The following is a 16,245-nucleotide window of genomic DNA, read 5'->3' on the forward strand; positions in this document are numbered from 1 at the left end:
TTACACAAGGGAAGATAGACTAAGGAATGGGAAAGTGTCCACAGAATGCAAGCATTTAGGTGTCCTTCAGCTGGCATGCTCAGGTCCTTTCCCCTGAATAATCAGAGTAACCTGATACCCATCTACTTGAGGGAAATCAGGAGAGCAGGAAGATTGAGTGCTAGACTGTAGGAAGAAGTTAAAGTTGGCAATAGAACCAGGCATGGTGACACATGCCTGTAATCCTAGCACTTGGGAGGCTGAGGCAGGGGAGGATCCTTGCAAGTTCGAGACCAGCTTGGGCTACACAGAGAGACCTTGTCTCAAAACAAAACAAAACAAAAAAAAGTAGTCATAGAAGTTTTAGGGGACCAGGTGTTGCAGAGCACATGGCTGAGGCAGGAGGATTGAGAGCTCAAGGCTAGCCTGGGTTACATAGTAACTTAGAGGGCAGGTTGGAAACAGTGACACTGTCTAAAAAAAGTAGTAGTCATTTAAGATGGAACTGTGTTGTCTGTGGGAATGTGGCATCTCATCTATGCTATCTTAGATTGTTACATACCTTTTTTACAGTGCTTTGTTGCAGCTACATTAAAGAATAAACTCAAACCCCAACAACACTATTTGAATGTTTCTAAACTCTTGGTGAGCACAGGCTTTTGACAGACAATAATAAGTATGTAAGTACTTGCTGCTAGTGGTGGTGATAGAAGCAACATGTGTGAACAGTGAGGGAATTTGTGGAAGTTGAAGTATCTAGTGAATATTACAATGAAGATCACAAGTTCTAGCCTACTCTCAGCACTTTAGTGAAAGACTGCCTCAAAATAAAAAATCTAGGTGAGGTGGAAATGTTACTCAGCGAGAAGGCCCTAGGTTTCAGCCCTAGTACTGCCAAGAAAAACAAATGATTGGGAAACAATGACAAAGCTAACAACATGGGAAAGAATATATAATAAAATAAATTGTTCTTGATTTTTTAATCACATTTTCTTCTCCTTTGTGACACCTAAGGATTTTTTAAAGTGTGATATAATTTAATATGTGAGCAAATACACAAAATACTGTACAGTCTTAAGATTACTAGCTGTCAAATTGCAATTTTCTTTGTGGCTTCTGAATGCACGATGACACCCCATTTTGTGAATAAACCATGATGTAGTTTAGTTACCTTCTTACTGATGCATTGCTGATATATATCAGGAATAAGCTGGGACGTTTAGAAGGGGCTGCAGATCAGCATCTGAGGGCATAGAATAGATGAACATTCCTTTAAGAACTCAAATATATGTTGGGTCATGTGTCACCTACCAGAAATGTACACACTTGGAACAGAACTCCCTTAAATTAACATCAGAGAATGAATAACTATAGCCAAGTGCTTAAAAGCCATTGGTTACTTATTTATAGTAGTCTTTGGGGGCTTGGAGGATTTCCTTGTATTAGCAGAAGGAAGCAAAGCCTGGATAACATACTTTTTTAAAATCTCAAACTATTACCTATTTATAACGGGAATTTTAGAGAAAGTATTTTTGGCATATATATCTCTTATTTTCTATCCCTGGATGAACTAATCTACATATTTTTCTATTAGCAGATGTTTTATTATCTACCTTTTCACCTTTTTGGCTAATATTAATATTTCTCTATATCATTAAATGGTCTCTATGCTTTTTAATAGCTTCATTGATTGACACTATATTCTCATTTCCCTAATCCTTTATTGTAGGGCTTCAAGTATTTTCTACTAATACACCATAATCTGTAGATAAACCTTTCCATATTGCTGATTATTTTCTGAGGGAGAGATTGCTAGAGACTCTAGTCAAACAATATACATGTTTTTAAAGTGTTGATAGATACAAGATAGATTTAGCTAAATTCCATTATAACAGTGCTGTATTAAAAGTTATAATTTTTTTAAGATTCTGAATATAGTCAAATTTTGTCTCACACCTTTATAGTTAGTAAGAAAAATGAAATCCAGCTGTATAAAAGGAACGTGGAAGGTTATTTGTAACTTAAAACATATATGGTATCCTTTCAACTGAGCAACTTCAGGGGTAATCTTACAGATTATCCTGATGTTTTAATAGTGCATATGCTAATTTTCATTAACTTTTATTAAAATGAGATCACACTCTGTAACCCTATGAACTATATTGATTGTGATTATTGTAGTTACATCAGAATGAAATTATGTAACTTGAACACTGAATTTTTTACACATTCTAAAACCTTCATTTTTAAAAATTTTAGCTACATAAAGAAGATCCCTAACAACCATTTCTCAGCAATTATATAGCCGTCTGATGTAACAATGGTACTAATATTGGGACGCAGACTAAATAGAGAGGATCTTGGAATGCGCGATTCGCCAGCAACTAAGCGTAAAGTTTTTGAAATGGACCCTAAATCTCTGACAGGCCGTGAGTTTTTTGACTTCTCTTCAGGATCATCCCATGCGGAAAACATACTCCAGATATTTAATGAATTCCGAGACAGCCGCTTATTCACAGACGTTATCATTTGTGTGGAAGGAAAAGAGTTTCCTTGCCACAGAGCTGTTCTTTCCGCCTGCAGCAGCTACTTCAGAGCTATGTTTTGTAATGACCACAGAGAAAGCCGAGAAATGTTGGTTGAGATCAATGGCATTTTAGCTGAGGCTATGGAATGTTTTTTGCAGTATGTTTATACTGGAAAGGTGAAGATCACCACCGAGAATGTGCAGTATCTTTTTGAAACCTCCAGCCTCTTTCAAATTGGTGTTCTCCGGGATGCATGTGCCAAGTTCTTGGAGGAGCAACTTGATCCTTGTAACTGCTTAGGAATCCAGCGCTTTGCTGACACCCATTCACTCAAAACACTCTTCACAAAGTGCAAAACCTTTGCATTACAGACTTTTGAGGATGTGTCCCAGCATGAAGAATTTCTTGAGCTTGACAAAGATGAACTCATTGACTATATCTGTAGCGATGAACTTGTTATTGGTAAAGAGGAGATGGTTTTTGAAGCTGTCATGCGTTGGGTCTATCGTGCTGTTGATCTGAGAAGACCACTGCTGCACGAGCTCCTGACACATGTGAGACTCCCACTGTTGCATCCTAACTATTTTGTTCAAACAGTCGAGGTGGACCAATTGATCCAGAATTCTCCTGAGTGTTACCAGTTATTGCATGAAGCAAGACGGTACCACATACTTGGGAATGAAATGATGTCCCCAAGGACTCGGCCACGCAGGTGAGTAGACCGTTTACAGACACGGCTAAGAAAAGCTGGATTCAGTTGATATTTTTATCACTTATTTTTCTTCTCTTTTTCTTAAAAATTAATATATATTTGCAAAACATAGTAACATTCATGTCAAAGAATTGGTACATTTATGTATTGCATCCAAAAGTTGTTTTTAAAAAAAATATTTTTTAGTACCAGGAATCAAACTCATGACCTCACGCTTGTTAGGTGAGTGCTTATGCCACTGAGCTAAATTTCTGGCTTTAAAATGTTTTTAAACATTCTACAGGGATTTAAATACTAGAACATCCATGGTTGATAAAAAATAAAGTAATAAAAATATTTTTATAATTCCTGAGTCCAATCTCAAAGTAGTCATTTATATGTTTAGTTTATAGGTAGCTTTATACAATTGGAGACTCATTTTGGGTTATGTAAATCATAAGAATGAAAGCTGTAATGAAGACTAGATTCAACAATGGCTTTTATTCATTATTGTTGTTCTGTCAAAGGCTTTTTACAAAGGATCTTTGTAACTGCATGTCTCAACACATTTGACTTTTCTTCCCAACAGTCTTTGGGTACAGAGTTAGCTAACCACTTCTGAGAGGCTTTCTTAAGGCTACTTGTACTTGGTAAATTTAGGTTTGGGGTAGAATTCAATTATTAACACATTTCTTGCAATAAGTTATTTCTATAAAATGCCTATGGACTTTAATTCATAACTGTATAAAAATAATCTCCATGCTTAAATACCAAAAAATAATGCTTATTGTGAATAAGCAAGTACTACAGTGAGGAATCTTAAATATTTTTCTGACAAAGCTAAGTTAGCTGTTTTTTATTTTTCTTTTGTGTTATGGTAAAAAACACATAAAATTTGCCATCTTGTTTACTTTTAATTATGCACTCTAGTAGTGTTAAATATATCCACATCATTGTAAAAACAGTGTTCTTCCATACCAGCTCCATTTTTTCAATAAATTTACTATATAGCATTACTCAAAACGTTACATTTTACTCTGTTTTGGAGTGTTAATGTTTTGGAATGTGACTAAAATTCATCTTGTGAGATGGTTTTTAAAATGCACACTAGTTGGATATAACAAGATTTAATGTTTCCTCATATGTAAAATGAAAATGATGATTTACAATTTACTTCCTTGAAACTATTAAATGCAATGATCTCAGTACTAGCATATACAATAGCTAATAATTATTAGGTATTATTACGTATATAGTATAATAGAGGTTCACTCACTTTAGGAAAACTCCAATACTTGAAAGTCTCAACTTTTTATAAACTAGATACAATATTGGGTAACTAGTATTACAACAAATTGACGTAATTCTTTGTATTAGAGAATGTTGTTCTTCAATTACCTGAAATTATTAAAAGTATAATTTTAAAAGAAACATAGAATGGGCTGGGGATTTAGCTCAGTGGCATAAGCGCCTGCCTTGCAAACACACCATCGTGAGTTCGATCTTGGAACCAAGAAAAAAGAAACATAGAACGTTTTACTTCTACTTAATGTGGAACAGAAATCATGATTTATTCTACAAATGCACTAATTTTATTTTTAAGGACACTAGGGCTGATCTTAAGAAATTCTGAGCTGCCAGGTGTGGTAATACTTGACGGTAATCCCAGCACTAGGGAAGCGGAGGCAGGAGGATTGCCGTGAATTCCAGGCCATCCTGGGCTACATAAGTGAGTTCAAGGCCAGCCTGCACTACACAGCAAGACCTTGTCTCAAAAAAACAAAACAAAACAAAACAAAACAAAACAAAAACCCAAAAAAACAGAAAGAGAGAAAAAGAAAAGCAATTTGGAAGACCAGGATTCCTTAATATATTCATTAAGAAAGCTAAATAGCCTCACGCAGTGTGATTGTTAGCTTTGTCAGACTTTTTTGGACACAGTATATCTCCAAAGGGAAAATTTTCCAAGAAGAATCCCCTTGTAATAGATAAAGTGTTCTGGGGTCAACTGGGGCTAATTAATGTACTCATCCTGCATATCTCATGGTATTAGAGAAACAGTGGTTATAGATAGTAAAACCAAAGTGAGTTATTAATACTACTTAGGGAAACATGACCTGAGTAAAATGGGATCACAGCCTCAGTGTCCATCCACTCCTTTAAGGATGTAATTTTCCTAATTCACTTATTATTTGATTTCTAAAAATGTATTTTATATCCAGTTTTAAGGAAACGAATTTATTTTGTACAATGAAATGTACAACATCACTTTTCTTTAGGAGACCAGTAGGAAAAACCAACCTATAGTCATACTGAAATTTTAGGCCACCATAAATACAGTAGCAGTGTTTCTGTGGACACTGAATGAGGAGTGTTACAACTCTGCCATCACTTTTTGTCCCTTCGCATTCTTTCACTTGTCTGTCACTGCATGCTAGCATCAGTTCCTAAAAATGTCACACTCTGAACAGTGTGTATTGTTTGTGCAGGTTCTCATCTTCCTGCTTTGAATGAGGTGTGATCTCTCCACTTCTTCAACTGCAGTTCCTTCCTCTGACCTCTGTTCCAGTCACTACTGAAACTCCTCTTGAGCAGGTCATCACTAACCTCCTGTTTTTCATTTACTAGCCTCTTGCTGTCCTTATGCCTGATCTCTCTTTAAGATTTGGCATTATTGGGAGCTGGGGATTTAGCTCAGTGGCATAAGCGCCTGCCTTGCAAGCAGGCAGTCATGAGTTCGATCCCAGTACCGATAAAAAGACAAAAAAAAAGATATGGCATTATTAATTGCCATATCCATCTTGAAACTATCCCTCCACTGGCTTCTGGAATACTGTTCTCCTCATGAGCCTCCTGTTTCTCCAGCTGCTCCTTTGCAGTTTGATAGTTCTTACCTCCATATCAAGTCTTTGAAGTGCTGATTTTCTGCTTGGTTCACTTCTCTTGGCTCTTTGTTTTGCCTTACATACTTTGCTAGGTGACCTCATCTCCCCTGTTCTCATGGTTTTAATTACTCTACGTGCTGTTAACTACCAAACCTGTGTCTCCTTCCCAGACCTTTCTCTTTTCATTTGTTGATTCACATTTTTAAATGCTTACATATTTTTATTTATATATCTCTTTTAAATCGTATATATGTTTTTATTACTTGAGTGTGCATATTTTTAAATAACAGGCAAAAGAACCTTAATACAATCCATATTCAAATCTTTGCCAAACTATTTTTTTATAAACCTGGATCCAGTTCAGGATCATTCATTACATTTAGCCATGTCAGGAAATTCTCTTTTATTCTAAAACAATTCTTTTTTCAAGATTCTGGCTTGTGATGGAAAAGTTGTCCAGGAAAATATTCTACTTTCTGGATTAGTCTAGCCCCTTTCTTATGGTGTTACTTGGCTACATTTCTTGGAAATTGAAAGTTGGCTGTAAAAGCTTCATTTTGGTGGATACTAGTTAAATATTTGTGGCTAGAATTCATCCTCCATGGTATTCACATACTGTGTCACATCAAGAAACACAGCATATCCAGCCGCCTTTCCCATAATTGTGCAAAAATTAACAGTGTGGTGACAGTTTGACCCCCCTCCCACTGTACAGTTAGGTCATACTTGCCACATTAGCCAATATTTTTTAGTGTTTATCCTATGCTAAGTATCTGCAAGTGCTCAAGGTATACTGGGTACTCCAACCTATATACCCATATTTCTTGAATGGAACATTAAAGTGATGGAAGTTTCCTAACAAAAAGGCCATGCTAAACATAAACATTTTGATAGTCAGCCAGATGTTATCCCAGCACTTCGGAGGCTGAGGCAGAAAGATTGAGGCAAGTTGAAGGGCAGCCTAGGCTACATAGTGAGAACCTGGCTTGCTCAAGTTAAATAACTAAGGCCAGGCGTGGTGGTTGTATGCCTGTAACCCCAGCACTTGAGAGGCTGAGTCAGGAGGATTGCCACAAGTTTGAGGCTAAGCTGGGTCACATAGTGAGTTCAGGGTTGGCCTAAACTAAGCAAGTCCCTGTCTCATAAATATATAAATAAATAAGTAAGCAAGGATTGATAACCTGCCTTGCTGGATGTAAAATGTTGGTTGCACTGAAAAAAACTAATCATGGTAGAGAGTAAAGCTTAGAAACAATGGTTGTATTTCTAGTAATACTTTCAACTGTAAGTTTTTATACTGATACATACTATTTTTAGTAACCAGTGCAAGCATCATGATATATTCAGAGCACTGGTCAGGAACAGACTTTTGAATCTGCACAGCTAGTTAATCTCCTGACCTTGGGCATAACTTCTGTGTGTGTCAGCCCCTCTTCTGTAGCATGCATCGTACCACCTACCTTGTAAACTATTGTGAAGACTGGAGATACTGTATGAAAAATGCAGAGCCTCACATTTGATGGAGAAATTTGTAATAAAGATTGTTACTGGTTTCATGAAGAAAATTGTAATACATTTTAAATTTGGGCTATACACTTATCAACTAGGAAATGTAGTTTCCTACAGAGATTACACTTATCAACTAGGAAATGTAGTTTCCTACAGAGATACCTGCTACAAATGGTTTATTTTAGGGGCTGGGGATATAGTTCAGTGGTAGCACACTTGCTTAGCATGTGCAAGGCCCTCGCACTGCAATAAAAAGAAAAAAAATTATGTTAGACATAATTTTTTAAAAAGCTGTGCATCTGTGCCAATATGTTTTTCCTCAAATTTTATTTTATAATTATTCCAGTTTAAGAACTACATTTTATTTGTGAGACAGATATCTACCCCACTGTCATTCCATAATAATAATACATATATCCCAGGAACTTCTCTGCATGCTATTGTGTGTATTAACTCATTAAATACTCAGAACAGACCTGAGTATTAGTCCAGTGCCCACTCTGCAGCTGAGCAGACAGGCTCAGAGAAGCAACTTCATCTGCGTCACATATCCAGTAAGCTGTAAAGCAAAAGTTCAAAACACAGGTGTTCTGGCTCCAGAGTCCCTGCACCTAACTAGCATGTAGACTGCCTCTGTAGTACCTTCTGAACATTAGTATTCCAGTGACATTTTGAAAATTTGATTCTTAATTTATAGGAGACTATTATTCTGCTCTTGTTTAGTGCTCTTAGCATTTATTCCTAATTTTTGTTTGTTTGTTTGGTTGGTTGGTTGGTTGGTTGGTTGTTTGAGACATGCCATGTAGTTCAGGCTGGCCTTGAACACACTCCAAACAGATTGGAAACTTGTTTCCAAGTTGAAAGTTTAATATTTATGTGGAAATCACTTGAGAGGGAAAATGGGATATGCATGCTTGGACTCAGGACCGCTTTGAACTGTATAGAGAATGATACAGCTGAACCAGTGCTTAACTTTTCTCTAGTAAATACTTGAGTTGCTTCTGTGCCTTCTATACGTGCCGGAGTGCTAGGCTTGAAACCCTTTCACCTGGAGAAAATGACTGCTTTGATTGTGACGGGCTCTGTGCCTTGGCCTTGGCCTTGGCCTAGGCCCAGTTCATGAATCTTAACTGTGGAATTAATTGTCCCTGATTCTGATGTTTCATGTTCCTGACCATGACTTGGTAATCTGATTCTGATCTCTAATACACTTCATTTCCATTTCTTGCCCCAGTCCAAATACCAGTCCATATTTCCCATTCCATCCTGAATACCAGACTTTTAAGCTCCTGATTGCTTGATAGAAAGGTTCTGATTCTGCATCAGTCCAAACCCAGGCTGTCCCTAGCATAATGATTTTCTGGAAAGAGGAACTACCCTCAAGAAATGCTAATTTTCCATTCCTTCTACAAGATGAGCCTCCCAAGTAGAAACATAGGTGGCACTAAGCTGAGCTTCTAAAGTACTGACTACACACTCTCCCTCTTTTCCTATCCAGTGCTGGTGATTGAACCCAGGGCAAACATTCTTACCACTGAGCTGCACGCTCAGCCCTGTTTCTAATCTTCTGACATTAAGATGAACATCTCTGTGGCTCAGTATTCCGGCATATCTGTGATTAGTTTCTGATGGTAAATTCTTAGATAAGCCCTGGTTTTTAAAAACTAAACATTTTGAGTCTTTGAATACTGCTGTTTCCTTATAAGAACATTCCTTCCACCTATTGCAGTTTCCAGTGGAAAGTCTTGGTGCACAAGGTGCTACTGTGTCCTCACCAGGTTCACAAAGTAAAATAGGTCAGCCTGGGGGACAAATATTTTTTTTGAGGGGTAGTTATTTATTTGAGACAAAGTCTTGCTAGGTATCAGAGGCTGGCCTCAAACTCACAGTGATCTTCCTCTCTTAGCCTCCCAAAGCTAGGATTACAGTGTGTGCCACCACACCCAACTCTGGGACAGATTTAACATGAACTATGATAGGCTAATTAACTGTGATAGGCTAATTAACACATTGTCTCAGTTTGTAGGAAGAAATGGAACTGTCAGGCAAATTAGGTATTGCTAGAGGCTGGTCACCACATGGGAAGACAAAATATTCTGAGGTCTAAAATAAAATAGAATAATAAAATAAAAAGTATCCCAAGGTTGGTCAGCAGACATAGACTCTAAACAAGGAGTCAGCAGATCTTTAAAGCTGGGGCGCTCTCTGCCAGGACAGCTTGAGATTGTCTCATTCAGCTTGCACATACTCTGAGTAAAGGACCAAAGTAAGGTTTCTGGGGCACAGGATTCTCTCCCTTAGACGTAGCTTGAACAGGCACAGCGAAAATTTTCCTCTGTGATCATTTACCCTCATTCGCTCACTGACTGCTCCTGAGGAGGGTGGGTTCCCTCTTGTGGTATATAAGGTTTTTTAAATTTAGATGAATTAGTACGTGGAGTTTAGTAATGTCATGTCTTAGAGATAGAGAGCCATTCTGACTTTGTAAGGCTTGAGCTCGCATTTCTGTTTCAGTTCAGGGTTTCTAGTGCAGTGGTCTGAGTCTCAGACCTTCTTCGGTTTGGGATGCTAACGGACTATCTCCAGTGTCTCTCCCTTGTCTGTCTTCACACTTTCCCACTGTACAGAGTACACTTGCTTACCCGTGTGTGCATCATGTGTGTGTGCGTGTGTGTAAAAATACATTTAGCTATTAGGATAACTTTGTAGTGTTTTTTGTTGACAGAAGTTAGTTTGTGAGTTCACAGTCTCAGGCATATTCTGGCACTGTTCATAAGTTTGTTATTTCAACCAGCAATTCCTTTGAGATTCTTACTGAATTGGGTAATTATTTAATTATTATATGTTTTGTTGATTTGGTTGAGAATATCATGTGGATTTATGATTATTTCATCTTTCCCATAAATAGTTTTATTTTTAAAATTTTATCTTTTCCCAAAATTATAATAGAAGAGAAAAAATTTTTAACTATATCACCATTGGAAATAGTGACACTTTCCTAGGAAACAAGTGGTGAGACCAGACCTGCAAATATTTATTTCAACATAGCAAAAATTCAGAAGTTTAACTTTATCTTTTACTGTCATTACTTGATTGCCTTTTGTTCTGCCACTATCATCAGCTATAGTAACTATTTCCTTTGAGACACTCGGCTCTCCAAAACTCAGGAGACACTCAGCTCCCAGTACTTTCCACACTCTGAGCTAGCATCTTGCGTGTTGGGAGTGTAGACTAAGGGCGTACAGCATCTGCCCAGCATCGCAAAACCCTGGGTTTGCGCTCCAGCAACACAGACAGAAAAGAGTTTTTAAAAGTACTTAAATGCTTTGTGTGTAATAGTCTCTATCATTTAAGGTAAGAGAAGAGGATCTGTTGACATTTTTTATGAGACTTGTAGAGAAAGATTGTAAGACTTTTTCATTTAGATTATTCGCTAAGGGAACACCAGACTTACATCAATTAAGTTAAAAGTCATATGGTTGCAAATGGGACCCTCCACACAGATAAAACTACCATACTGCTTTAATCCCTTCCAGTGGATACATGTCCCAGTGGGCCGTGAGTGACCCTTTCGTTGAGTGAAACTAAAGGTTTCAGCCATTAGCTTTTTGTGCTGTTTTCTCTGTTATAAGACACAAAAATAGTGTGTTTATTGGACCAAGAAGTCTTGGGAAAAAGCAAAAAAGTTCAGGAAAAGGGGAAGTATAGAAGAAACAAAATGCTATAAGAGAAATACAAAACAAAATGTTACATAATAATTACTCTGGAGTTTATATTAGAATAATTAGAAATGGTTTAGCCCAGCAACAATATTAAGCAACTTGTTAGTAGTACTATTAAAGTATCTGGCGCGACTCAGTTTTCAATTTTTTCATTTTGGAATTATTTAGAAAATAGTAAATATGACTGAAAATATTTTAGTCTTGTTAATGTTTTATTGTATAATAGATTAGAATTAAATAACTGCTGGTTCCCTAGAAATAATTTTATTTTAGGGAAAAAATGTGGAACAAAATTTCGTAACGAAATAATAGGAGAATAACAATAGTTAATACATTATATATTGTTATCTTTAAAGTCATTATTAAGGGTACAAGATATGGGCATTAAAATTTCTCCAATTGGTATTAGACCAAACCTTTCTTTTCAGTGAATTAAAGAGACATTCACAGTACAAGTGACTTGCATTTAAAAATAATTTGTTACATCTGTGAACAAAATTCTTTTTTTAAAATTATGTTTAGGGGCTGGGGATTTAGCTCAGTGGCATAAACGCCTGCCTGGCAAGCATGAGGTTGTGAGTTCAATCCCTGGTGCCACAAAAAATAAATAAATAAATAAATACAATAAAATTATGTTTATTGGTACAATTTAGGTACACATAAGGATCACATTCATCATAGAGAATTTGTACCTGTACATAACACAGTTTGATTTTTTTTCCCCCATTCCCTAGCCTCCCTTCTACCTTTCTTCCCAAAATTCTTTTCTATAGTATGTATTTCAGATCTGGTAACAGAAACATATGCCTAGCATGGAATAGGTGAGTGATTGAATTAGTTGGGATCGCTCTAACTAAAGGTAAATAGAATAGAGCAGCCCTGATAAAGGAGACGTGCCAATATTGCCTATTTTATTTGTTTTGTAGTTTATACAGTGTTAGCATCACTGTGTACAACTTGCTGTTGTGATGTGGTCTTTTTCCCCTCACATTTAAGAGGGAGAAACTGTTGACATTTCTTTTATGAGACTTGTAGGGGAAAAAATTAAAAGACTTTTTCATTTAGATCATGTATGTTAAATATATATATATATATATATATATATATATATGTATATGTATATGTATATATGTAGCACCAGAGAATTTTTAAATTCCAGAACTGAGCCAGCCATGGTGGTACACTCATGTAATCCCAGCGCTGGGGAGGCTGAGGCAGGAGGGTCATTGCAAGGTCAAGACCAGCCTAGGCTACAAAGTGAGCTCAAGGCCAGCCTGAACACATAGTGAGACCCTGTCTCAAAAAAACCAGTAAATAAATAAATAAATAAATTCCAAAACTATTGAACCTCATGAACAAAACAATTTTGAATAAGCTTTTGGTTTTTCTTGTGTCTATGTTTAAATTACAAAATAAGAGATGCCAATGAGTAACATGATTCTCCTTGTCTTAAAAGGTGAGTTTTTGGGGCTGGGGATTTAGCTCAGTGGGGGCTGGGGATTTAGCTCAGCCACATAAGCGTCTGCCTTGCAAGCAGGCAGTCGTGAGTTTGATCCCTGGTACAGATAAAAACGAAAAAAAAGACCAAAAAAAAAGGTGAGTTTTTTCCATTCTAAAAATAGGTATTAGTAGTTGTTGGTTTGAAAATTTGTGATAGTGGGAGAGAGACCACCAGCATTAGCAGTTTGGCATATTCTACAGAGTGTTGAACAAACTTTTTTTTTTTTTTTTTTTGTCTTTTTCCTTTTTATCAGTACCAGGGATCGAATTCACGACCGCCCGCTTGCAAGGCAGGCAGCCATGCCGCTGAGCTAAATCCCCAGCCATGTTGAACAAACTTTATGTACAAGTTTTATCTTGCTTTTTTAAAATTCCTTTTCACATTCTTTGTTATAAATCTGCCAGCATTTTTAGCGACTGCCCAACATTTTTAGTTAGATTGCCTTAATTTATATTTTAAAAATTATAATTGAGTACATATATTCCTTTAAATAGTGCTTAGATTATACTATGAATTAGTATAACTTATGAAAACATTAGTGTAGCTTAATGAGAAGACAGCATTTTCCTACAAGTAGGAAAAGTATACTGCCTTACCTTGTGTAGTCAGTACAGCTGAGCTGCTGCAAAACTACATTGAAAAGTCATCCTTCTTATTACCAGAGTTTCACTTAGTCAGATAGGTTCTCTGGACTGCTTTACAGTTTTTATATTAAAGCCCGTAGGGAAGACGCCAGACACACTGTCTTTCAAAGAATGATGTCACCGCTTTGTACACATTCTCAACGGAAGTAACTGCCAGCCTGTGTGATGTTGGGCGCGTGTCCAGAAAATAAACCCAACTGTTTGTGATAGGGTGTGGTTTATTCTTAGGGCTCTAAACCATCTTCAGTATATTTTAATTTGTTATTTATTATTATTTGTACATCCTTAAAATAATTATTTTAGGTCCACTGGCTATTCAGAGGTGATAGTTGTTGTTGGAGGCTGTGAACGAGTTGGAGGATTTAATCTTCCATACACGGAGTGCTATGATCCTGTAACAGGAGAATGGAAGTCTCTGGCCAAGCTTCCAGAATTCACCAAATCAGAGTATGCGGTATGCGCCCTAAGAAATGACATTCTTGTCTCAGGTAAATTAAAGAATTACTACAGTAGCTGCTTTTGACTTGGACACAGCGTGGCTGTTTTAAACAACAGGGGTGTCTTAAAAGAAAACAGTGAAATATGAATATGCTCCCTAATTAAGGCAAATCAGTTTATACCACAAATAGAACTGAGAATGACTTTTTACTCTTAAAAACAGGTACAAGTTCATGCAGAATGGTCCACCAGAAAATGCTTTTAATCTTACCATGTTTTAAAAGCTCCCAAATGTATTTAAAATGATATAATGCTTTAAACTTGTATCTCTTTGTTTTAAAGATTACTGTAAGTATGCAAAGTCCGAGGCACTCACAGTCTTAAGCATCTCTAATTTACACATTTTCTGAAATTCTTCCCATAGTTTATCCCATAGTTTATGAAATAGGATAGTCTCTATAAAATTTTCAATTTTGACTATGCGCAATTTTGCTTCTAAAGTCAGATAAAAATACAATTTCAAACTTACATAATGTGTAAGCGTAGTATGTATGCTTGAAACTGTTAATTGGCAAAATAAATTTACCAGCTTTGCAGATTATTATATTACTATCTTCTAAAAGATACAGCAACACATACCTCATTTTGTCATAGTATGGTTTTTAAAAGTTATTTAGAATAACTGTGTTGTTTCAGGTCTTCTGATTGATATCTGACACCTAAATTAAAAGTATCTTATTTGTAAAGTTCATGTTTTGTTTTTTATTATTTCATGCCTTTAATCATTACTTCTCAAGATAGGCATTGTTTAAATCTGCTCTGAGAACCATTTCCACTAAGCTGTAAAAGGGCCCTCGTTGATCTATTGAACTGAATTCTTAAATTCTTAAATGAGCTTCCTAATGCCATGTTTTCATTACCTGTGTGTGGGTGGTGAGACCCCTTGGTGATAGATACCTAGTGATGTGTCATTGCATGTGTATTGTTTTGCATTTAAGGTGGAAGAATCAATAGCCGTGATGTCTGGATCTATAACTCACAGTTAAATTTTTGGATCAGAGTCGCCTCTCTGAATAAAGGCAGGTGGCGTCACAAAATGGCGGTACTCCTTGGTAAAGTAAGAGAAACCATCTTTTATTACTATTGCTGGTAGATTGCCAAAGTAAATACCACAGCTAAATCCTGCGTTTCACTTTTCCTCCGGATATTTTGGATTCAAGTTGTGCTTCTCTTCATCCCCAACCTCAGTGGATAAACTGAAGATATAAACAGTATGACTCTGTACTTTTGAATGGGTATTTTGTTCTCACTCTGGAATTGATGGCAGTGCAGCACATTTCTTTTCTGGTGTACCATTGGAGTGCAGATGCCTAAGGGGAACAGGAAAAGAGTTGTACCAAATAAAACACAGGCCCACGTCCCATCCAGGGCATTATATTCTTCATTTAACTGCCCTTGGCAGGCAGGCAGATATGTTTTTCTAAAGTGTCGTCATTTTATCTTTTTAAAATTTCATAAATAGGGACAAAACAAATTTAAGATCAACATTAACAGTCATCAGCATTTTAAAGAAAATGTATTATTGATTGCAGCAAATTAATATTAAAATTCATATAATTTGAGTTCTGTCGTCCCTATTTACCTGAGAATCATCTAGGACTAGTGGTTACCCAACTTTTAAAAAGCATATTAGACCCTCTTTTAAAAGTTAGATCTAGGACTGGGGATATAGCTCAGCAGCACAGCACCTGCTTGGCAAGCACAAGGTCCTGAGTTCAATTCCCAGTCCCAAAAAAGAGAAGTTAAACATAATATAAAAATCCGCTGTACTAAACCGCTATACAGCAGTTGGCCAAGGGTACCTCCGTTGCTGGCCTCTCCCTGCTGTCACCTCTTTCAGCTCTTAGAGACACCACAACTCGCAGAACAATTTGAGTGAAACAGTTGACGGAATATATACATGTTTGATTGGCTCCCTGGCACCCCTTTCTAAAAAGATTGCTGTGTCTTAGACTCTACTGTGAGACATTTCAGAGCTAGTAATGAAAAGAAGAACTTTGCCACTTTCCACTTAGCTGTCATCAGTCTTCCTCCCCTTAAATCTGAAAAATACTAAGAGCTTCTAAAAACAGCTTCAAAGCTGTTGATTCGTAGAGACCTTGATCTCATAGTCTGCATCTGTCAGCAAGGCCAGTGAAATCATGAGGACCCTGAGATAGGTGTGCTGGAAACAGAATAGTAGTAGGATCTTTCCTGAAGCCATTAGTGTGTCCATACCTGCTGTGGTAGGTATAGTTTGGTGATTGTCCCTCAAGAATGACAAGGTATTACTGGAAAAGAATAACTAA

General features: G+C 36.8%; 1 protein-coding gene across 4 annotated transcripts in view; it reads left to right on the forward strand.

The window, feature by feature from the left end:
* Klhl24 (kelch like family member 24) overlaps window positions 1–16,245 on the forward strand; it is a 37,291-nt gene that overhangs the window by 8,968 nt on the left and 12,078 nt on the right. For all 4 annotated transcript variants that reach the window (XM_003477047.5, XM_063261119.1, XM_013160187.3 and 1 more), the window contains exons 3-5: window positions 2,239–3,219; window positions 13,763–13,947; window positions 14,896–15,014. In XM_003477047.5, coding sequence (XP_003477095.1) covers window positions 2,300–3,219; window positions 13,763–13,947; window positions 14,896–15,014 — 1,224 coding nt within the window. In that variant the 5' untranslated portion in view covers window positions 2,239–2,299. The remainder of the gene's footprint in view (window positions 1–2,238; window positions 3,220–13,762; window positions 13,948–14,895; window positions 15,015–16,245) is intronic.

The sequence above is a fragment of the Cavia porcellus genome, unplaced genomic scaffold (assembly GCF_034190915.1).
Source record: "Cavia porcellus strain 051 isolate PalLab524CR breed Dunkin Hartley unplaced genomic scaffold, mCavPor4.1 scaffold_14, whole genome shotgun sequence".
Taxonomy (NCBI): domain Eukaryota; kingdom Metazoa; phylum Chordata; class Mammalia; order Rodentia; family Caviidae; genus Cavia; species Cavia porcellus.